General features: G+C 39.7%; 1 protein-coding gene across 4 annotated transcripts in view; it reads right to left on the minus strand.

Moving 5' to 3' along the window:
- PLCB4 (phospholipase C beta 4) overlaps positions 1-24248 on the minus strand; it is a 159098-nt gene that overhangs the window by 57233 nt on the left and 77617 nt on the right. For 2 of the 4 annotated variants that reach the window (XM_012455426.3, XM_012455424.3), the window contains exons 13-22: positions 23063-23142; positions 22403-22487; positions 19330-19420; positions 17383-17478; positions 12033-12133; positions 7920-7955; positions 5477-5618; positions 4731-4815; positions 4265-4389; positions 2369-2420 (exon numbers count right to left, since the gene is read on the minus strand). In XM_012455426.3, the coding sequence (XP_012310849.2) occupies positions 2369-2420; positions 4265-4389; positions 4731-4815; positions 5477-5618; positions 7920-7955; positions 12033-12133; positions 17383-17478; positions 19330-19420; positions 22403-22487; positions 23063-23142 (893 nt within the window). The remainder of the gene's footprint in view (positions 1-2368; positions 2421-4264; positions 4390-4730; positions 4816-5476; positions 5619-7919; positions 7956-12032; positions 12134-17382; positions 17479-19329; positions 19421-22402; positions 22488-23062; positions 23143-24248) is intronic. The other 2 variants (XM_012455427.2, XM_012455425.3) reach the window with 1 other exon arrangement.

A 24248-nucleotide genomic window follows, 5' to 3' on the forward strand; every position in this document is an offset into this window, starting at 1 on the left:
AGGAGGTCAAGGTTGCACTAAGCCACGTTTGTAGCACTGCACTTGAGCCTGGGTGACAGAGCGAGACCCTGTCTTAAGAAAAAAAAAAAAATGGTAGAGAGTGAGACACTGCACATGCTAATGATGGCTAAGCAGAAACTCTAGGATAAACAAACTGAACACAGAATTGTCAGGACTTTTTTATGCAGAAATAATTCTACTCCCTGCATCAGGCCAGGCTGCCAGGATTCCTCATGGGATCGTTGAGGTGGGTGAGGAAACTGCTTTAAGCATCACCGGGCCACTGCAGGGTTCCAGAAGTGAGCACAGCCATGCCTGATGGGTCCTTTAAGAGCCAGGACTGCCAAGGCTGCCTCCCAGGGCTCCTTAAAGGCCAACTGAACAGAGCACTCATTCAATCTTGCAATGTATGTGTGTGCGATTGATGGTAAGACCTTAAGTTTTTCTTAATTCTCACTTTTACACAGAAATGTGCAGCTCCTGAAGTCCTTTTGTACACACTCACCCATTTGACCTTACTGAGCTATCGTAACTATCAAAGAAAAAAAATACACCCAAACACTGGTTAAACATGGTAAATAGACTTTATTCAAAGGGGTAGAGAGCCGTGGCTACAGGTATAGGGGCTCAACTCTGACCCCAAGAAGCATACGTGGAGATTTAGAACCAAGGAGTAGGGTGAGGGCCAGCAGATGGAAAATTACTAAGAGCAAACATCAAGGATGAGGATTTCTGGCCAAACGGACTTGATGGGATTATTGCTGAAGGTAGGCTAAGGTGATAGTATATCCAGGATGGTCAGATACCAAGGGCTGGGGATTTTCCCTAAACTGAATTAGCAAGATTGTTGCTCAAACTGGATTCTACAGTGACTGAAAGGGAAGCCCAAAGGTGGGCCTCATGAGAAAGGACTCAGTTTTAGTTTTAGGACAAAGTTTTTTTCAGTTCCCCATTTTGTTCAAGGAAAAAGACATCTTTTTTGCCTTTGACTACAATAGACTCTGTGTGGCAGGTGTCACCATCTTCATTTTATCAAGCAGAGAAGAGAGGCTCTGAGTCTAACACACCTGCTCTAGGCAATACAGCAAGAACTAGGAGCAGCTGGGAGCTGAGCTCAAATCCTGATCTTTAAACTCCCAACCTAGGGCTTTTATGCCCAGCCCACGGCTGAATCCCTGGGACTTTATGCCTCGGTCCACGACTTGGGGGAGGAGGAAGTCTATGAAGCAATTTATGTGCAAAATCTCCTGAGTTGGAACACTTGGCATTAAATAACAAAATAGCTTTCACAAAATTCTGAAATGTGAATTCTGATCTTTTTCTCCCCAACTACACATTTTTTTCTTCCAAAGCACACAGCAGAGGAAAATGTAGGGTATACTCCAGGTATGTAATTGGTGGGTGATTCAGGGACTAGCACAGTCCCATGTGTGCAGCCAGACTGGCAGAGAACCATTCACCAGGCAAGCAGAGGGAGGAAGCGAGCATTCTGAAAAGTCATTCCTAACATAACTGCTGAAAAATGTTACCTTGATTGGCAGTTTTCAGTGATAAAGCCACCATGAAGAAATTCTAATAGTATCATTATGACAGGGGCTGGTTTTCCACGGGAGTTCTCTAGAGGCCTTTGGGCAGTGGTCTGGAGTTATTAATATTTACTTGCTTGGGGACAGACGTATGGGGCCAGGGTGAGGTGAGAAGATGAACACATACTTTTTTTTTTTTTTTTTTTTATCTCTACAGAATCCTAATTTTATATTTTCATTTAACCTTTCAGCGTTTCTGTGGAATTAACATTTCCTATTTCACTTCTTTGTTCACAGATTTTCAAGAGTGCTATTTAAGGAAAGTAGAACAATATTCATAGCATTATTCTTTGATAACTGTTACCTACAAGACACAAAAAAAGAATCAATAGAGGACAAAGGTTTATTCCCAACTGAATGAAATTCAACTTGATGTCCACAACTTTATTACATATGAAGTTAACTTCATTTCTTGATTTGTCCTAGGTAAAATGCACATATTTAAGACCTATATCTGCAGTTAATATCCAAGTGTGCAGGGAATATTACCTGTCCCAGACATAAAAACCTCCACTATTGATTTTAAAGTGAGAGAATTAAACTCTAGGATATGTATGAACTGCTTCACTTGTGATTTAAAAAAACCAAAACCTGCTTAGTAAAATGGGGTAGATGAAGAATGTATATTTGCAAATATACTCTAGGTATTTCATTTGTTTCTATCCCATCCCTCAAACCCAGCTTAAATTCTTTAGCCCATAACTGAAAATGACATGGCTTCATTATAGCTGTAGTATGGAGTTCTAAATCTAGGTGATAACAGTTTAAATCACATTACTCACCCGCATGATCCATTATACTCAAATTTTCCCTGATTCAACTGCATCGCTAAATCTGTCAAGAGACAAAAATAATTTAGCATCTTGTCTTCCTGGACAAAAAAGACCCTGATGGGGCGATTTTAAACAATGGGTATCAGATTGCTCCCAGGCCCACAGGTCCCTCTTTAATACTACAAGGTTCTGCTTGGTCTATTTAAGACATACTCTTTTCCATGCTGAATTGACCTCATGTTTCATTTAAATTAAGCATAAAACTGTTTTCATAAAGATTATGCTAAAGATCACTTTTAAAACTGGATTCCATATAGGACTCATACGATTGTTCAATGAGTATTGTGAGTAGAGATACCCAACCTGCTACAGTGATTGGGTCTCAGGATCCCTGGGGAGAGGAACACTGGAGATACCCAGGAGGGTGAATATGAAACTTGATTTAAAAGATTCGAAAATGAACTAGAAAAGTATCGCTTAAAACTTGGTGGCATGCTTCCATGATGAGATGCGTCATGGGGTCTACACTGGCAGTGCATGGCTTGTGATTTTTCGCTTGTAAGTGAATAAAATCTTTCTTCTCATCAGCAAAAGAAATGGGTAAACTGATGCCTTTTTTTCCTCTTCAAAATGCTGTGTTTAAACCTAATATTATAGAATAAAACATAAGCTGGGCTAGTGAATAAACTGTTTTAGAACCATTTAATCCATATTATGGACTCACTGACAGCTGAGAACACAACTTGACCTCTTATTAAGTAAGTGAAGTCATCAGGGTTTTGTTACTGGGCCCCACTATAAACACTCAGGGACTGAATTGGTACCTATCATGTCATAGTCTAACCTAGCAAGCAGTGTGGGGACCCCATGCAGAATGGTGACTCCAGTAGGAGGGGCTTCTGGTCACTGGGGAGGCTCCCCCAAGGTGTGGGAAGTAGAGTCAGCTCATGCCTACGCCAAAGGAATGAAAGTCAAAGGATCTTCCTCTCAGTCCAGATAGCAGGGAACAAGGTGGACAAAGATTCTTAAAATACAATAGATTTTTTAAAATCCTCAAATTGAGAAGCATGGGCAGTACTCTCATATAGCAAAAAAAGGAAGGAAAATAGGGTTTTCTGGTTTTGTTTTATTTTAACAATTGTAAGAACCATGCTGTAGAACTGACCATATACAGTGAACAGGTTTTGTGGCATATTTCTATCTATTCTATTTCTATTTTGCTAACTCTAATCTTAATACTGTGATCCTAGGCTCTTAAGCAAACCTCAAAAACTTTAAAAATTTGTTTGTTTTTATAAAAATTTACTCTTTTCCTTCCAGAAAAAAAAAAAGTCATTATATACTGAAAACCTATCTTGGAGTATACTTTGGAAGACCAAATTATACATTAGTACTTCTTAGAATATGTAACTCCTTATATATCGTTTTAGTGGAGTTTACTCCAAAACATTCTGTACTTCTCTGGTGAAGTGCCTCTGTGTCAGTCATATTTGCCAAATGTTCACAGTGGTCAGAGTATTCACCAAAGGAGAAAGGAGTAGCTGTTACTGTGCAAAGATGCTCAAATTCTTTTCACTTAATTCTGCCTCTGGAAACAAAGATAAAAACTTTGATCCAAAAGGAAGAAAAATGAGAAATATTTTGGAATAGGGAATAATGGTTAGCAGGAATAGTCATAGCATTTATGAAAGGAATTAAATTTAAATCACAACACATTCTCTTCTACCATTGTTTGCTCTATTTTGGGTTTTTTATTTCTCACCATTATATAAATCCAATAACACATTGCTTTGCCATATGTCTGCTTCCTTTAAAAAATGCCCACAGCCAATTGATGGGAAGTGCTGGCACCATCCTGTCAAAGTGTTCTCATGGAATTTGGGGTCACTGGACATCAGCTCCTACCTGGGGTTTGATAGTTCAGTGAAACCATCTGGCAGCCAGCGTTCCAGAAAATCTGAGGCATGTAATTACTGGAATCGACTCGGCCTCCCTTGGGGTAAATGCGACTCATTTGCCGTTTGTTATAACTGTGTAACTTATTAAGGAAAACAGAAAAAAATCGTCCTACAGCAGAGAAAAATAAACAACAAAGAGCTAAAACAACAAAAGTCTAGGCCAACAATGCCAGACAAGTAGACAGCACAGAGCAAATTTCACATTTACAAACGATGCTTAAGATCACAGTTCACTGTGTGGATTATAAAAACCATTTTCATTTGGGCAGATTGTCACGGCTGCCATAGTCTTTCACACATACTATTTTATTAACTCCACCACTAGAATGATATATTAGCTATTTATCTATTTCAGAGGCTCCTGCCAAATCAACGTGAGTCACCCACTCATTCCACTTGATACATAAGGATACTTGACAAATTCAATTGCGTGTGTCTTCAAGTAGCCAAGACCGACTGATTCATTAAAAGAAGACATGTTGTAATGAATATTGCGTTCTGTAAAAGAAAAGCAAAGATGGACTCAGGAACCCTGCCATCAAACCCTCATCGAAAAACAGAAATAAATATATATCATTACACCCTGAATCACGAGGCCTTGGAGGGTAATGCTACATTATCATGTTAGTAGCTCCTACTTTCATTAACATCCTGTGGATAGAGACATCTGTCTTTAAAAAAAATGTACTGAATTAAATTGGGAGTCATTAAAGAAATTATGTGTACCCCAATTGCCTTAGCCACCCCTGAAATACAGATTTTTGATAATGATAATGATAATGATGATGATGATGATAATGATGATGATGGCTTCTCTAGCCCAGAAATGAAGTTTTTAAATACTTATGTTTTTGAAAACCTGATTTTGATTAAAAGAAGTCTTGTGAATGCACGTGGGAACAGAAGAGGCTATATGACCCAGTGCTAACAAATCCATAGTCTCTCTGCGCCACCTTGTGGATGATGTCACAAATGACAATGTAATGTCACCACATACCAATGACAAGTGGCTTCTATGGTCTGTGAAACAAAAATAAGGTGAGGTGGAACAGACCCCATGCCCACAAAGTAAAATGGCAACAAGTTAGATCAAAGCTCATCAGCACCATAAAAGAAAATCAGGCAAAAAAAGGCGATGGCATTTAACCTTATGTGTTACCTTCTGCCACATTGAAACCTTGAAACTTTACAGGCTGGGCGTAGTTGATCATTGTGGACAAATATGGATGGATATTAGTGGTAGCACCTACATATTTATAAGATGCCATCCACGCCTGCTCATCTTCTACAGTGACCAGGCCCTATAAGCACAAGGAAGAGAACATATAAGTCGATGACTTCAGTGGACTCACAAACATGTGCTACAGATTTCCTTACTAAAGATAATTTGCAAACACATAAGTGGAAAGGTAAAGACTTTTTCTTCCTCAATTTATACTAAAGGATACTTTAAGACATTAGTGTCTGTTGTAGCTCTATATAATGCAAAAGGAGGTAATCATAAAATATTAAGCTTAAAAAATATTATGCTTATCTTACATTTGTAGGACATTTTTAGATTTTTAAGGGACTTCAAATATTGAAGAAATTACTGGCTGGGAGCAGAGGCTTACACCTGTAATCCCAGCACTTTGGGAGGCTGAGGCAGGTGAATCACTTGAGACCAGGAGTTCAAGACAAGCCTGGCGAACATGGCAAAACCCCAGTCTCTACTAAAAATGCCAAAAATTAGCCGGGCATGGTGGTGCATGCCTGTAATCCCAGCTACTTGGGAGGCTGAGGCAGGAGAATCACTTGAACCTGGGAGGCAGAGGTTGCAGTGAGCTGAGACTTCGCCACTGAGCAGTCTCAGTGCAAGAGTCTCATGCAACAGAGCAAGACTCCACCTTAAAAAGAAAGAAAGAAGAAAGAAAGAAATAAATTACTGTATTAGACCTCACAGCAATGCTATGAAGTAGATATAGCAGGTATTATCATTCATATTTTTACAAATTGAAGCACTATGTCAAAAATAGTGACGCTCGAACTTTAGCGTGCATCAGAATCACCTGGAAGGCTTTTTAAAATAAAACAGATTCATGGGCCCCATGGTCAGAGTTTCTGTTGAAGTAGTCTGCAGTGAGGCCAGTCGCTGCTATAACTAGTTCCTAGGTGGTAATGACGCTGCCTCTTTGGGGACTATGTTTCACTGTAGCACTACTCTATAATGTAAGCCACATACATACGTGGTTTATAGTATATAAAAAAGTGCTTATTCTTAAAAGCAATCTAATAACTTGCTGCATAGGACATGTCGAAATCATATTACTTTGCATATGGAAAAAAGAAAACAAATTAGTTTATTTCTTGATAAATCAGAAAAAACAACAACAAAACCCACAACAAAAATAATGCCCTCAAAAGTGACTGATATTTTTGCTGAGAACTTTGCAAAGCTATATTTTCTGCACAGAGTGAATCTAGTTGGATAAACTCCTCAGTTGCATGAGTTAAAAATTGTCTTAACTCATGACTTAACAATCTGAGCATTCTAAATTATCAAACTGATTATTTCAAACTGAAATAATCAAGTAATGTAACTTGGTTTTGTTTTTGTTTTTATCATTTTCATGTGTCCCTCCTGCTCTCCCACCAAACAAGCGCCATGTCCATTCCTTCCATGTGTGTTTAATGATAATAAATACCACCAGTGCTATGTGCTGGGCACCAGGATGAATTCTTGTAGGCACGGTCTCATCACTCTTTGTGATGTGTAGTGGGGATTAGAGTCCTACCCACTGACCACGTGTGAAGATTGATGCCTTGAGAATTAACATAACAACTAAAAAATGGCAGTGACCAATGTTGATCTGTACACTGTTGACTCCAATTATGAATTATGAAATTCTAGGACAGGAGACAAATGTAATCACAAATATTTTGGGAGAGGCCTATGACCATATTTATTCATGATTCTTTCAAATTTAATATTTAGAGGGTAAGAAGACCGGATCTCAACTCCAAATAGGATAGGACTGACAGGGACAGTACTTTCTGAAGCTCTGAAGTATGAGAACCAAGTTATCAGGCAAACTTTTGCCAGTGGCTATCAGTCTCACTGTTGTAGGATAAACCATAAACACTTACTAAATAAGACCACTTTGATCATTATGAAGAACTTTGTAGAGGATGAAAGAAAGTGAAAATGTAACTTTACCTTCCCTACAATAAAGCCAGTATCTAATAACATCACGCAATAATCCTAGAAGTTATGGAGTGTAAAACTAATCAATGATCTTCCAGAATGTCAATGTAGTGGGAACTAAGATCAACCTTTCTATTACGCTATAATATGGATCTGATGACCTATTAGCTCATTTTCATTTTCAAGTTCAATATGCTGATGATCATGTAGTTCTACTGCAGGAATGAAATCTCTAATTCCAATGAAGGAAATGCCTTACTACATTAAATACCTACTTTTAGAAAAATCATCCTACATGCCCTGGTTTTGTAATTTTATCAGGATTTAATCATTTTATCACAACGCTCAATTCCTTCCTTTGAAGATTTTTAAAATTAGATGCATCTAATTTAAATGTGCAAGGGAATTATTCTGTTACCTTTTTGTTGTTTTCATGTTCAAGGTCATCTGAGGCCTAATTAGAGAAAGGAAATAATTTATTTACTTCTCTAAAGGGCAAAATTCCAAATGTATTAGCCATACATACATAGATATTTAAATAAGCATAGGTGAACTTGTTACTCTATTTATTTGCTGAGATGGGACATTATTGATGACATAACATGGACAACCTCACTGTTTTATGCACCAGAAGGGCTAATCTTAGTGCTCTTTCCCTCCTTTGTGGACAGTCTTTACCTACTTGGATGCTTTATTATAATTATTTAATTAGTGCTTTAGTCATGGGGCTTGGAAAATAAATAATCAATGTGGCTACCTCCCCTGATCTGTAAGGGGCAGCAGTGTGAATGGTTACTCTCGAGTAACTCAGTATTCATGTCTGGGTATTTGCCACGGACTGAATGCTGGTGCAGCCCCCCATACTCTCCCAAATTCATATATTGAAATCTGAATCCCCACTGTGATAGCCTTTGGGAGGTAATTCGGTCGTGAGGGCCAAGCCAAAAGAGAGCTTGCCTCTTTATTCTCTCTCCACCATGTGAGGACATAGCTATGAAGAGGGCCCCCTCACTAGGACCTGATTAGGTGGCACCTTGATCTCAGACTTCCCAAACTCCAGAATAGTGAGAAAAAGATTTTTGTTTTTTAAACTAATCAGTCTATGGTATTTTTGTGATAGCATTCCCAACTGACTATGACAGTACCGATGAAGGCTTTAGCAACATTCTTTTTTTTTTCTTTTTGAGACAGTCTCACTATGTTGCCCAGGCTGGAGTGCAGTGACACAGTCTTGGCTCACTACAACCTATGCCTTCTGGATTCAAGCAATTCTCCTGCCTCCGCCTCCAGAGTAGCTGGGAATACAGGCACATGCCATGGCACTCAGCTAATTTTGTATTAAAACAACATTCTTAAGTCTTAGTAGGTGTTCAATATTCTCAAAGTAGTTACAATTCCTTCTATCAGAAAAGGTAGGATGTAAAGGCAATATGCCTTTGGCTTTGCTCATCAGACAAACACTCTCCCCTTTTCCTATCACCAAATGTATCTGCCTACCTGCATCTTCATCCACTGTCTTCACTAATCAGGTGTTCCTGCTCCTTTGAAGGGCCACACCTTTGCACCACAGCGATCCCACTCTCTTCCACCTTCTTAAGGAATTCCAGGCAGTTATCCCCTCTCTTTCCTGCAAAACTAATCTCTTCCTCTCTACTGCAACTCTTTCAAGTCTGCAAACACACTCCAGATTCATTCATGCTAAAAAGAAAACACTTCCTTGCTCCTCAGGTTTCCTTTGGCCACCAGTCCATTTCTTGCTCCCCTTCACAGCAAAACTTCTCAAAAGCATAGACTACTCATTCATATCTGTGTGATCTAGAGTCACCACGTTGCCTGGCACTCCACTGAAACATCTCTTTAAGGTTGCCAATGACCTCCATGCTAACAGCCCAGTGGACACTCTTGAGTCTTCTTACTTAGTCAGTAGCATTTGTTAAGTTTAGCCCAAAGCTGTCTCTTTACATATTCTAATGGTTTCTCCATAAACTTTCACATAGTAAGCTGTAGACTGAATGGATGTGTAAACAGACAGTAACCTACTCATGTGCCAGTCACTGAGTTTCAGCCAATCAAAGGTGGCCAACTATTCAACCTCTGTTCAAATAGGGCAAACAAGGCTGTAACCAATCCAGCTGCTTCTGTACCTCACTCTGTTTTCTGTAGGTCACTTTCCTTTTTCTGTCAATAAATCTTCTACCACATGGCTTCACTGGAGTCTTTCTGAATCTCTTCTGGTTTGGGGCCTGCCCAATTTGTGAATTTTTTTTTCTCAACTAAACTCTATTAAATTTAATTTGTCTAAGGTTTTGTTTTATTTTATTATTTTATTTTGAGACGAAGTCTTGCTCTGTCACCCAGGCTGGAGTGCAGTGGCGCGACCTCAGCTCACTGCAACCTCCGTCTCCCAGGTTCAAGCGATTCACCTGCCTCAGCCACTTGAATAGCTGGGATTACAGGCGCCCACCACCATGCCTGACTCATTTTTTTTTTTTTTGTATTTTTAGTAGAGACAGGGTTTCACCATGTTGGCCAGGCTGGTTTCAAACTCCTGACCTCAAGTGATCCACCCTCACTCAGGCCCTCCACTCTCGGCCCTTGCTGATGAGAATTTGTCTTGGCCTCCCACACTGCTAGGACTACAGGCGTGAGTCCCTGTTCCTGGCCTATCTAAGTTTTTCACAGATTCCACAGTCAACCACTTGACCTTTCTGATAACACTTCTCTTTCCTGGCTTCTTGGTGCCACTGCCTAATTTCCCTCCTACATCTCTGACTATACCTTGCTCTTCTTTTCTGGCTCCTCTCCTGTGAACCCACCTTTAACTAGTACTCCACTTGGGCCTTCTTTTCCACCTCTCCCTGTGAATCATCTCAGCATTTCCATTGCTTCAAATGTGATCTCTTGAACTCCTAACTTGTATCTCTAGCTCAACCTGTCTTCTACATACGTGTGATGATGACGCCAGTGATCATGAGGATAATGACAATGATAAAGATGAAAAGGATGATAATATACCAGCAACTAATACCTTTACAGGAGTTACCATGTGCCAGGCACCAAGCTAAGCTCTTGACATGTCACAAAACATCCACTCTTCACAGTGACCCCATGAAACAGGTGTTATCGTCTTCACTTTGCAGATGAGGAAACTAAGGTACACAGAGGTTAAGTAACTTACCCAAAGTTAGACAGTTAGGAAATGAACCCAGAGAGAGAGTCAGATGGCAATGCTATATGAACACCTCCCCTTGAATACTTCACAGGCATCTCAAATAGTCATCCCATTTGAAACTCCTGAGTTCTTTCTCTTTCGGTCTTCCCCATGCCAGTAATGGTACCACCACCTACCCAGTTCCTCAAACAAGGACACTCGAGGGTCATCTGACTTCTTCTCTCTCCTTCATTCCCACATTCCATCCATCAGTAGGCTGTCCCATTACTCAACATGTCTTGAAGCCACTTAGTCCTCTCTGTATCCATTGTCTGGTTTGACCATCAGGGACTCTTGTCTGGCCTAGAGCAGCAGGCTGTCTCACTGCTTTTTCCTGCTTCCACTCTTGTTTCCTAAACTAGTGTCCATATGGCAATCACAGCAATCTTTTAGAACTTGAATCAGGTTACACTGACCCCTACTCTAAACTTTTCTAGTGGTGTCACATTTCACTTAATGTTTGAATTTCTTATACTGGTCTCCCAAATCCTGTATCACCCAGTTCCCACATACCTGCCCCATCTCATCTTTCCTCACTCCACCCTCACTCGAGCCCTCTACTTGCAAGCCTTCCTGTAGTTATTGTGGCCCCTCCGCATGGAAAGTGATTCCTCTATCTCTGTGCGTGGCCAGTTCTTCTTGCCCCTTTGCATTCTGGTTTCCTTATTCCTTCGACCTCATTATTCTCCAGCACTCACGTTTATTTTCTTAGTTGCACTTATCACAAGTTGTAATTATGTAGTTATTTGGCTACTTGCTTGTTTGATGTCTCCCATCCCTTTCCCTAAACTACAGGGGGCCATGAGCTGCCTAGGGGCCGAAGGCAAGTATGTTTTACCCTTTTAGGTCATGCAGCCTAGACTATGCCTGAGAAAAGGTAAGTATATGAATAACTATTTTTCTGGGCTGAATATTTGGAAACATTTTTATGCTTAGTCTACTTTAGGAGGAAGGTTTCGAATGAGGGCTGGACTCGGGATGTTCAGGGGTCATTTTCCTGATGAATTCAAGACTAAACCTTACCACTGGGATGCTGTTGTCTCCCTCCCCAGCTATGATAACACAATAAATGATAATAGTAAGAGGACACTGGCCAAATGGGTAGTGTTTAACACTGGCCCTAATGAGTAATTTAAATGTCCTTTTAAACTTAGTATTGTGTATGTGTCAAATTCTGGTCACCCAGCACAGACTTGTATCCTAAGCAATTTAGATGGGAAATGACAGGTGACTTTATTCTCTTGTGGTTTTCACATTTCCAAAATTTCATAAATAACAGCTGCTACCTCTTGAAAGTGATGAAAGAAAGGGGACTCTGACCTTCTTGACGCTGTTTGCAACAGCTTCCTTGTGACCCAAGTCATCAGCAGAAAGTTCATTTCCAAATTTGAATTCGGGGTGAGCTTCCTCTTCTTGGTCAGCTGTGTGAAACACAAATGGAAAATCCATGACGCCAAACCACTGCCAAGTAGTCAGACCTTGTTCACAATCTTGGGTGGAACATAAGCACTTTTAGAGAAAAAGGATGCTAAAAGAAATTGGGGACATTTAAATTTGAAGTATTTTTTCAAGTAAAACTCTCACTAAACTCTTACCTATTCAAGGTCAAGGAGCACATCTTGTTATGTATTATGTCTCCTGCACCTAAAATGTGGTTTGACATGCTTGATGCTTAATAAATTTTTCTTAAGTGGATAGCTACTTCTATCCTAGTACACTAACTCTAAAAATGAAAGCCTCAAACATTGCAGAAATATCTGTGACTCATTAAAGGGTATTTTGATCTTTCATGACATCTAGAGAAAAGAAGAAGATACAGAAAACAAATACATTAGATAATTTTGAAAGAGACTAAAATGTCCACTTGAATTTTATGGGCATAATGACTTAGGGCCTGGAGTGGTATAAAAAAGAAAGGCCTCAGAAGGATTGTACTACTCCTGCAAACTATTTGTCAAACCTAGCATAGGTTTCAAAGTCTCAGGACTCATTTGTCAGGCTGAGGTAGGAGGAGAAGTGGAAGTGGGTGCCAAATAAAGCTGGTGTCCCTGGAGCATGGTCTAGTCAGTGAAAGAAAGCACACACACTGTGTTCACTGGTCCAGAAAAGTGACAAGGGTGCCAGAATACGTCTTAAAATAATCGAATCCAGCATCTGCCTTTACTTATACTCTTAAAATAATCTAATCTAGCATCGGTCTTTATAAATGAGGAAACAGATGCAGAGATATGATTTGACTTGTCTGAAATCACAGAGCAAGATAATGGATCCACCTGTCTCCTGAATTCTTAGCACAATTCTTCCAGGACTAGGTTTTCATGACCTACAGTCTGTAAGCAAGATTTTGAAACTTCTCATGTCACTATTAAATTTTCATTTCATTTACATCTAAACTGCCCATACAAATATAAACTACTTGAAGGCAAGGGGCGTGCCCCAAACAAGTGGTAGAGACTTAATAACTATTTTAAGAGAATTGTATGAATACATGATCACTTCCTGAGTGTGTATGTGTGCTCGGACATACCTATAACCACACACAATTTTGGTATTTCCCACTGCTTGTCTCCTATCTTGGGAGCCATGTGTCCTTCTGAATCTAAATCCAGCCTAATGCCTGAGCACCTGCTTTCACTGATTGAAAGGCTTTTCTATTTTCTACAGCCTCCAGGCAGGCCTTCCCTCTTCAGCTATGCTTGGTTTCCTCTTGCCTGCTGTGTTGGTGTCTTTAAATTAGAGACTGTTGTCACACATGTATAGTAGATTCATACAGTAGCACTAAGGTAATTATAGCCAATGGGCTGACCAGAACCAAAGCCACGTATTACTGAGGCAACCTAAGAATCATACACGTAACAGGTGTAACAGGAGCCTTGTGCCATTCAGGTGGATGATTCTGTCCTTAGGTACTTTCCTACTTGTATACTAAATAATCTGGTTATTTCTGTTAAAACTTAGCCAAAATCTCAAGTATATTTTGGAATAAAATGGGAATAACTAGAGGTAAATATTTTTCTGCCTAGAGGAATAATTAACAAATGCGTGTAGATGGTGGGAAAGTATCTTTAAGAATAATACATTAAGTCATACTAACGCTCATTTTAGATGACTGTGTGTGTTTAGGAAACATCACATCTTTGACTTTCATGAGTTATATTCTTTATCCTTTTTAAAAAAGTATTTTTGCATATCTATGTTTTTAGCATATTCCTGTAAATTGAAAGGGCAGTACTACAAGGTACAAAAAGCCTTGACCCTGGAATCAGGTAACTCTGGGATTGAATCTTAGTGCCACTGTTTGCCAGTCGTGAGAACATGCGCAAAATATGTTTCCCCTCTAAGCTTCAGTTCCCTCATCTGAAAAACTGGTGTAAGAATACCTATTTCATCAGGCTGTATAAAGATTCGATAAGGCTGTAATGTAAGCCGCCTGGCCCACTGGTTGGTACAATAGTAGTAGTTATTATTATTAACACTGTTTTCTTGTTACTTTATTCCATTATTTCTGGATTTTGTTTTACTGGATTATTGGATCAGTAATGCCTTACATACTTTAATTACCATCTATGAAATTTAACTTAAATGAAAGGAACTGGTATTACTGAGTAGTCATCTTTTTTTCCATCTTAGGAGTATTTTCTTGATTGTTTGAAATATATTTCTGTTGATATATTTTTCTTAAATCTTGTTTAGGTTTATTATTTGCAAAAATGTGAAAAAATATAGTAGGCATCATGGCTGACTATATTTTCCAAAGACAGCAGCCATAACATCCTCCCTCCTCTGTGATCGTATACAACGTCTCCTTATCACTCACTCACCCCCTTGAACTTAGACGGGCTCTGAGACTGCTTTGATGAATAAAACATAGAGGAAGTGATACTGTGCAGCTTCTGCTTCCTGCCTCTTGGGACACTGGCTCTTAGATGTCCCATCCAGGGGACTTAGCCATTGTGTTGTGAGAAGCCCAAACCACAGAGAGAGGCCACAGGGGTACTATGGTCAGTAAGGCCCAGCTGTGCTCCCAGCATTCAGCCAGCATCCACTGCCAGCATGTGAACGAGCCATCCTGGATAACCCGCCCAAGGGAACCTGTCAGCCCCAGATGTCATCTGCCGACAAAAGCATGAGAAACCCAAGGGAGAACCACCAACCTGAGCCCAGATGACTCACAGAATTATGACGGAAAATAATAAGGTGTTGTTATCAGCCTCTAAATTTGGGAATGGTTTATTGCATAGTAACAAATGACCATAACAAGGATCAACTGAGTACTATCAGGTATCTTAGCTTTCTAGACCTTCCCTGCCATATGAAACGAATTAAAGTATAGTCATTACAACTATTCTCTGGGAGTAATGTCAAACCTATGGATTAGACATGCAACTGAGTCACTTATAAAGTCTGTTCCACAGTCAGGAGTCTTTTAGGGCATCCTGAATAAGGTTAGTTAATTCTTCCAGCTTTTGGATGTTTAGCTGTATGTCTAACTTTCCTAAAAGAGAGAGCCCTCTCCATGGATCTGGGTGAAGTAAACTGAAAAGCTTCTGGTGTTCACCATTCTAAATGCCATTAAGAACATTCACAATTTATGGCGAGAGGGAAAAATAACAATGTTCACAGGAGTATGGAAGACTCCCATGGATGACTTCAGTAAAGGAAGTCACTGCAGAGGTGGTAGAAAGAGTAAGAGAACTAGAATTTGAAGAGGAGCCTAAACATGGGACTGAATTGCTGCAATTTCATGATGAAATAAACAGATGAGGAGTTGTTTCTTATGAATGAGCAAAGAAGATGGTTTCTGAGGTGGAATCTACTACAGGTAAAGATACCGTGAGCATGGTTAAGATGACAACAAGGAATTTAAAATATTACATAAACTTAGTTGAGAAAGCATCACAGCAGGGTTTGAGAGGATTGACTTCAATTTTGAAAGAAATTCCACTGTGGGTAAACTGTCATCAAATGGCACTGCATGCTTCAGAGAAATCTTTAATGAAAGGAAGGGTCAATTGATACAGCAAACTTCACTGTTGTCTTAGTTTTTAAAAAATTGCCACAGCCACACTAATCTTTGGCAACTACCTCCCTGATCACTCAAGGCAAGACCCTCCACTAGCAAAAAGATTTCAATTTGATGCAGGTTTAGATAATTGTTACCATTTTTAGCAATAGATATTTTTAAATTAAGTTACGTACATTTTTGGACATAATGCTATTATTGAACACTTAATAGCCTACAGTACAGTGTAAATGTAATTTCTATATCCACTGGGAAACAAAAATTCTTGTGAGTCACTTTTTTGCAATATTTACTTTATTGTTGTGGTCTAGAACTGAATCTGCAGTATTTCCAAGGTATGCCTCTATATAAATCCAAGGCATTGTGTAACCAATGCAAGTCCTAGTCATTCTGTTCATCAATTCTCATGACATGTAATGAGCAAATAATTCTCTAAAATCATCCCCAAACTCTCAAATGGCCCATTTACAACTGAACATTATGATTGTTGCTATGTGATCAAAGTAAAAGAGAAGGTAATAGCGCATATTCAAATATTTTAAGCAAGACTGCCTTCCTAAAACTATCTAGCAACACAGAGATAATTCTGGTGAGCTGGTTATCTGAAGGAATTTGAACTTGAAATTTTAATACTGGCTTTGAATTTCTAGTTCACATTTTGCAGACAAACCAATCATTTGCCTCAAGGTCTCTTACATTCCTTGCCTATCTACTGTCATCATTAACAAGACTGAAGTTCATGCTTTTGTCTATAGAAAGGGATTACAAAATGTTCTTTTTTTTTTTGAGACGGAGTTTCGCTCTTGTTACCCAGGCTGGAGTGCAATGGCGCGATCTCGGCTCACCGCAACCTTCACCTCCTGGGTTCAGGCAATTCTCCTGTCTCAGCCTCCTGAGTAGCTGGGATTACAGGCACGCACCACCATGCCCAGCTAATTTTTTGTATTTTTAGTACAGACGGGGTTTCACCATGTTGACCAGGATGGTCTCGATCTCTTGACCTCGTGATCCACCCGCCTCGGCCTCCAAATGTTCTTTATATTCCTTCCTCTGCCTACTACAGCAAGTGCTTCAAGGATTCTCTGGCTATGAATTTCTGCTGAATAGCTGAATGACCAATAGGAAGGGAGATGACAAAGCTATTAATATTTAGTAGCTAGAAACAATTGGAAGTATTTGGCAAAATACCAAGAATACCAAAATATTACTATTAAGAATTAAAACAGCATTATTATATAAAAGGGTCTTCTGAAAGAAATTCCTGGTTTTCTTACCTATTTATTTTTGAAACAAAGTCTCAGTTTGTTGTCCAGGCTGGAATGTAGTGGTGCGATTACAGATCACTTCAGCCTTGAACTTCGGGGCTCAAGGGATCCTCCTGCCTCAGTCTCCCCAGTAGCTGGGATTATAGACACAGGCCATCACGCCTGGCTAATGTTTCTTTTATTTTTTTGAGAGATGGGGTCTCATCTCTACAAAAATGTTGTCCACACTGGTCTTGAACTCTTGAGCTCAAGTAATCCTCCCACTTCAGCCTCCCCAAGTGCTGGGATTATGGACTTGAGCCACTGTGCCCAGCCTGGTTTTCTTATTTAAAAAGTATTTTTGAAGCGTGTAACTTAAAAAAAAAAAAAGCAAACAGCTCACCACTTTCGATCTCCTCTTCATTATCATCCTCTAAGATGTTTGCTGGGGAGGCAGCTTCTCCAGCTTCCATCATGCTCCTCAAAGCTTCCAGCTGTTCTGTTAGCAAAAACATGCAAAGAGGTGGTGATGGATGCTAGGTAACGTACAAACCCTAGGCCTTGAGATCGACACTGAGGAGGAGGACACGAAAAGGGAGAGAAAATAGATTGTTCAGGCACCAATGCGCTATGTTCCTACAATTCAGCAGTGATCACGCTCTCACCCATTCCTGGTGGTCTTGACCTTGTAAGAAACCTGCAACTACTACCTTATATATACATGCTGAAGAACCGCTGGGTGAAATGCCTAAAATTCTGGTCACCAGGTTTGAGAGGAGTTTCAGTCTTTGTGAAGGAGTTAAGTCTAGATAACAAAAGCCCATAATCGGGGGAATCTGGCACAGACCAAGGTTCATGAACAGTCATGAGGAACTGGTAGAAAGTAGACAAGCAGGTCAGCAGTGAAACTTCAGGAAAAAATATTTGCAATGGATTTAACTAGGATTATATCCTACTAGGCAAAATAAGATTAATATTCTTCTTATAAGTCAGAAAGATAGAGATAAACAAAATAATGAAAATGGGAAAGCATGTAGGGACAAACCACATATAATAATATGCAAAAAACTAGTTATTAAAGACATACAAATAAAAAAAACCCTAAGGTACCCATTTTTTTTTCTATGAGTTGGACACACATTTAAAAATGGGCAACAGCCAGCACTAAGGTTATTGGTGGGAAAGAGGCACTCTCATCTATGACTGGTGAAAGTCTAAGTTGGTACAACTTTCCTAAAAGAAAGCATAACAAACTGTATCACAATATAAAGTATGTATATGCTTTGGGCTGCACAACTCTAATTGCACCAACTGATTCCAAGGAGAAGGTTGCACAAACATACAAAATAACATTCAAGCTTGTTTATAGCAGTGAAAAATCCATCAACTTGGGACCGGTTAAATCATGCTATAATAAGTGCATACAATTCTATGTAATACATATTAAATTCTGTGTAGTGTTTCATACATTAGGATTAAAGTTAATGTGTAGATTTATATTCTGCTAATGCAAGTATACTTAATTGGTTATGTTTTAAAAATTAAAAATCAATATAGTTAATATAATCTGTTATGTTAACAATGTGGGTCTACATCTAAGCATGTATATTACATACATGTATCTATAGTATAAGAATATGTGTATAATACATGTTAGTGCTTTTTTATTTACATTTTTCACTGTCTTGATTTTTCTATGGCATTATTGCTTTTGTGATAAAAATAAACTGTCATTAACATAATTTTTAAATTTTCATTTAGAATACTTGGGGGAAAATGCAGTGCAATCGTGAATATTTGATATTGTTACTTCAGTGAACTAAGATATACTCTGAAAGAAAATATTTTCAAGGAAAACATCCTGGGAGAATAAAAGAAAACATGTCTATGTAAAATCATTTGTCTCTCGATCTCTCTATTCACACATATACACAGTCACACATTCTCATATGTGTCTAGTATCCCCGGATATGCATGGAGCACGGGGCAAACTGAAAAGGAAAATTTGTGAGGACTTTAGAGTGTATAAAATCATAAAATGCTGGTTCCTTATATCTTGAGAAATTCTAAAATGTGTCTTCTACTTTCCTCTCAGTTTTCCCTGGGCCCCCTCCAAATTCTGGCATATGAATTTATAAATATGCTTTTCCCACTGCATGAATTAATTGATGTGGAAATTAAAACTTAAGTTGAAATGTGGCAACCTTGCTCTGAAAAGTACCTGTAACATCAACCCTACACCTTTCCCCCCAAAATCAGTGGTTTTAAAATAACTTTAATTCTAAACAGCTGAAATGTCCACATACATTATGTAGTTTGCTTCCATTATGTATGTGTGTATTTCACTTACTTTTTTCAACTTCAGGTTTCAGCCGCTTGTTTTTTATGAGTATTTTTCTTTTGAGGTCATTGGGGGAGGGCAAAGACCTGCCTGGTTCCAGCTAGAGAGAAACAGGAAGAGCTGAATTAAGGAAGGGCTGTGCTTCTCTATTCTCCTTCCCAGCCCAGGAGGAGCCTAGGAGGCCTGGGAGTGATGCAACCCAACTCCCACTAGATGGCAGGCAGCACAGCCTTCCATTTTCATTCCCCAAATTAGCACACCCATTCAACTTTCCCTTAGACTAGCGCTGCAAACTTAAAATCCACATAGTCTCCAGAGGTGTTGCAGAGCTGCTCCAATCTCCCATGGGGAGCAGGGGTCTGGCTGGGGATATGCGGGATAGGGATTCCTGCTCCCTTGAAGGCCTTGCACCTTTTAAGTATCTGGTAAAGTGCAAGGGACAATTGTGACAGCTGGGGTCAGAATTGGCTTTCCCAAGTGAGAGGGCCCCCCAGGTGTCAGGCTGTACAGTAAGCCTATCTGCTTAGTAGGCTGACCCAACCCTCAACACTTCACATTGTGGTTTTGTGGGTTTGATAAGAGAATCAAGAAGGGAGTTGTTCCAATTACTGGAATCTAAACTTGACTATAGCATCATTTGCTTAGATGTGTATCTCAAAGGAGGTGTCCCTGTATGCTACCACTTCTGATCTACATGGTTCTGTAGCATACAGGGACACCTCCTTTGCAGATAGTCGTCCAACTAGACAGTCGTCCACTCCCCATTCCTCTACCCATCTCTCTATCTACCCACCCACACACCCTTCCACCCATCCATTCATTTTCAAAACTTGCTTTTACACTACTTATTATGCGTAAGGCACTGCCCACTTATAAGACTGTCTTGCCTCAAAACTGTTTGTTGAAATGCTGTTTCCTTCCAGCAGCCTGGTATAACTGGCCGATTCCACAGTGATCTCTCTTGTATCAGGATACCTCCAACAAATAACGCATCACAGGCCATCTTCTTTTCTAGTTATGTGTTCACATTTGTGTCTTGCTCCTACTCCCAAGGCTGAAAGCTCTTTAGCTCCGGGAGCAGGTCTTATTCCCATTTAAGTTACCTATGCTTCCCAAAACACCTGTCCTGTATTCAAAAGAGAATTGGGTCTGGAGGGAGGGAACATAAGGCCTATTCATGCTGACTTCTTAGAACTAACTCAAATGGAAACATTTCCGCTATGACAGGAAATATCCTCTCCATTTACATAGGATGTACACCGAGTAAATGACTTTGTAACTTTATCCTATTCATTAACAAAGGGTGGACACCAACTAACCAATGGAAACCTCTAGAGGGTATTTAAATCTCAGAAAATTCTGTAACGGGGCTCTTGAGCCCCTATGCTCGGGCTGCTCCCATCCCATGGAGTGTACTTTCATTTTCAGTAAATCTCTGCTTTTGTTGCTTCATTCTTTCCTTGCTTTGTGCATTGTGCCCAATTCTTTGTTTAAGACGCCAAGAACCTGGACACCTTTCAACTGGTAACAGTATGTGCACATCACTTCACTAAGAATATAGTGATCTTTCTACAAAAGCAATCCCCTTAACCCAATCAGGAAAATAAATGGAGGGCCTAGGTAAAAATAAATAAAATAAATCAGAGCTGTTTCTTAGATTGGGTTCCCTTAGAATCGGCCTCAGAGACAAGAATTCTTAAACCAGGTAGTCTACTTGGGAGGAAACTCCAAAGAGGCGTGGGAAAGTGAGAAAAAGAAGACAGGCAGCCCATCAAGGGTGTGTTACCAAGCAAGTTATCACTGCAGCCAGCTGGAGTGTGATCCTGCTGGGAAACCCTGGAAGGCAACGAAGAGCAGGTGCTCAGGGTCATCCCACCTCGGGAGGGAGGGAGCATGGAGTGGGGGTGATAATGCTCTGGCACTGCTGGCCTATCTTTCATGTGTGGCAGAGCAGGCTCCAGTGACCAGAGCTCACTCTCAGGCAAAAGGCTATGGATGTTAACAGTGGAAAGTCAGGCCGGTGTGCTGGGAAACAGGAGGCACTGCAAGGATATGGGCAGGTCTCCTGCGGCAACTGCTTCTTCAGGTTCAAGAGAAAATGGAAGGTGTGGGGGCAAAGGATACAGTTATCCTTGTCTCCTATATTTTTTTCAACACACTTCTAAAAAGAACCTCATTGTTAAACCACGCAAAGTGTTTACATGTAGCACAAAGCACCTTCCTGCTGTCATTTGCTGTGATGTTCTTCTGCCTCTACCTCATGCTATCTGATTGGAGCCCATCAGGCGCTGCTTGTCAATAGCAGGGCTTTCTACTTCGATTTCCTTGGCTGTCTTGGTGCTCATAACGTCGTGTGACTGTGGAGCTTAATCTCTTGGAGATCATGGATCCTTATAAAAATGTGATTAACTCTCTAGAATGAGTATATACAAAAAAACTGCATGCAATTAAAATGAATTCATAGCTCTCATAAGGCCTATCTATGGAGCACAGTTAATGTCCTTTGCTTTATGAAGAAATTAGCAGGTATAAAACGAAGTTCAAAATGTATGTGTAACATTGCCCAAGTGTGTATTCTGGACTTAGGAACGTGAACTTCAGGATGGCGTGACATCAGTTCAGGGCACTTTCCATATCACCAGGCTCCCATGGGTTCTGAATCCTGGGTGCACACTCAGTTCACCTGGAGGGCTTTTGAAACACCATGCTCAGGCCTGGCCCTGCATCAATTAAGTCAGTCTGAGTGGGGCCCCGGCACAGGTGTTTATAACAGTTTTGCAGGTGATTCTAACATGTAACTGAAGTTGAGAACAACTGACCTCAATCTGGACTCTTGGCCTGGGTGCTTTATGAAATTTTAAGACTAAGATCTGAAAAACCGTAAAACCCAAAGATCCTCCAAATTAAATTGAACCAGATGTTCATTTACATCCCTCTGAAGCACGATGTAAGCTTTCTGTATCAAAGAATTTAAATAAATATGAAGATCTTTAGCATTAGTCCTCCAGTACTACTTGACCCTTCAGAAATTTTTTAAACAAATCCATTCATGCTGGAAATATGGTTTACTAAAAATACATACTGGATGTGATTCAAGTGCTTGTTTCAGCAGGAGATCCCCAAATAGATCTTCGCAATATTTGGACATCTTGTACTGTTGATATTTGCTGGAGAGAAAAAAGTGGCATTTGTAAATTCGAACACCCATTAACCATCCAAGAATAAGAAACACCCATTCCTAGGCAATTAAAGATTCTCACTCGGCATCATGCATGATTGTCCTCTTAATGCTAATGTGAGATGTACCACAAACTTTAACTGGCTTAACTGGTATAATTTTAAAAGAAGGAGAAGGAGAGTCTGTTCCAAAACAAAGAGCCGGAAAGAAGAATAAAACATGTCTTTCAAGTTAATCAATCTGACTTCAAATGTACTGCCAAATCTTCCAACTCAATGGAACTTTAAGGTATCCCAATCTCTGAGCTTTTGTTCGGAACAAGTATTTCTAAAACACATTAAAATGATTTGGTTTGGGGGAGAAAGAGTGGCTTTGCTTTTGTTTTTCTTTTCTTGTTGTTTTTTGCTTTGCATAAGAGTAGGTATCCTTGCAGGATGATTATTTGAACTTAGTACTTCACAAAATGAACTACTCAGCTATTTAAAAAGAGGTAGAGCAGGAGTGGGCATTAGGGATTAGGAAACAATACCACATAGAGACTTGTGGCAGAATGGATCATTGTACCTGCAGTGATTTTCAAAGGAGAGAATTACAGGATATTCTGATGTGACAAATGCAGTTTCCTTGATGGCTTGAATTACATCCTTTAAAGACAAAAAATGCTAATAAGAAAAGAGCAACAAAATTATGGCACCTAAAACTATTCACAAACTATTATTTGAGTCTTTCAGAAAATCAGTTCTAGCAATTCAGACCTGGAACATCCATCTACCTTGATACCTCTACAAGTTGAGTTTCCTGTAGTTATAGCCTGGGTGCGGTTAATGGTTAATGACAATTTTTTAAAGCTATCTTTTACTTCTCCAGCATTAGGTGCTATTAATGTACAAAAGATGTCACCTAAATGGCATGTCAGTTTCTTGCTTGTTAATCTGCCGAGCCAGGAGTTCAGAGTCCACCTTTCTCCTCGAGGAGCAGGTGATCTCTGGCACAGTTTTCACTCTAGATTACTGTATGACTCCTCCCCACCTCGTGCAGAAAAGTGTGGACAGTAACCTAAGGATTGTTGGAGGCTTTTACTGACTTTCCTATGTGTTTGGAAATCAGTCTTGGGCTATATTTCATTACTTGATATAGATCTCTGTGTACTAATGTGACATTTGCAGTATCCCTTGTTTCCCACTGGCCTGGTGAAAAGGTCATTGGGGAAGGTGTTCTAGTTGGTCAAGCAACATGTAAGTAAAACAGAGAAGTGTTCTGGACCCCCCATCTATAACACAGAGCTTAATTACAGAAAGCAACATTTGAAGGAGATGAACATAATCTTCCCTTTCATTATTCTCCACGAAATAGGAGAGGCGTTAGATGGTTGGCTCTGTCTCTGCTTAGCTTTAGAAAGGCTTCAAGCCAGCACTTCTACAACAAGACCATCATATTCGGTAAAAATCCCCAAATTCTTGCTGGTTTGTAGCTAATTAAAGGAAAAATCTCATCATTCAGTTAATCAGAAAAATATTTCACAATAGTTATGCAGGCAAATCCATTTGAAACGATAAAGCCCAAGGTTAGATAATCTTGAAATATTTTATTGAGACATTCCTTATGGCTGAGGTAGTCATTTAGTTATTCTTCCTGGCTGTGCAAATTCTTGGCTTCCCACTTGAATATACTCTTGGTACTTATCAGGAAGCATAATCTTGAATTAATTGCTGGTCAAAACTCTCCAACATCTTGGCTAAGAGAAATGCTA

The sequence above is a fragment of the Aotus nancymaae genome, unplaced genomic scaffold, assembly GCF_030222135.1.
Source record: "Aotus nancymaae isolate 86718 unplaced genomic scaffold, 86718_ANA_hifiasm-v0.15.2.pri h1tg000029l, whole genome shotgun sequence".
Classification (NCBI taxonomy): domain Eukaryota; kingdom Metazoa; phylum Chordata; class Mammalia; order Primates; family Aotidae; genus Aotus; species Aotus nancymaae.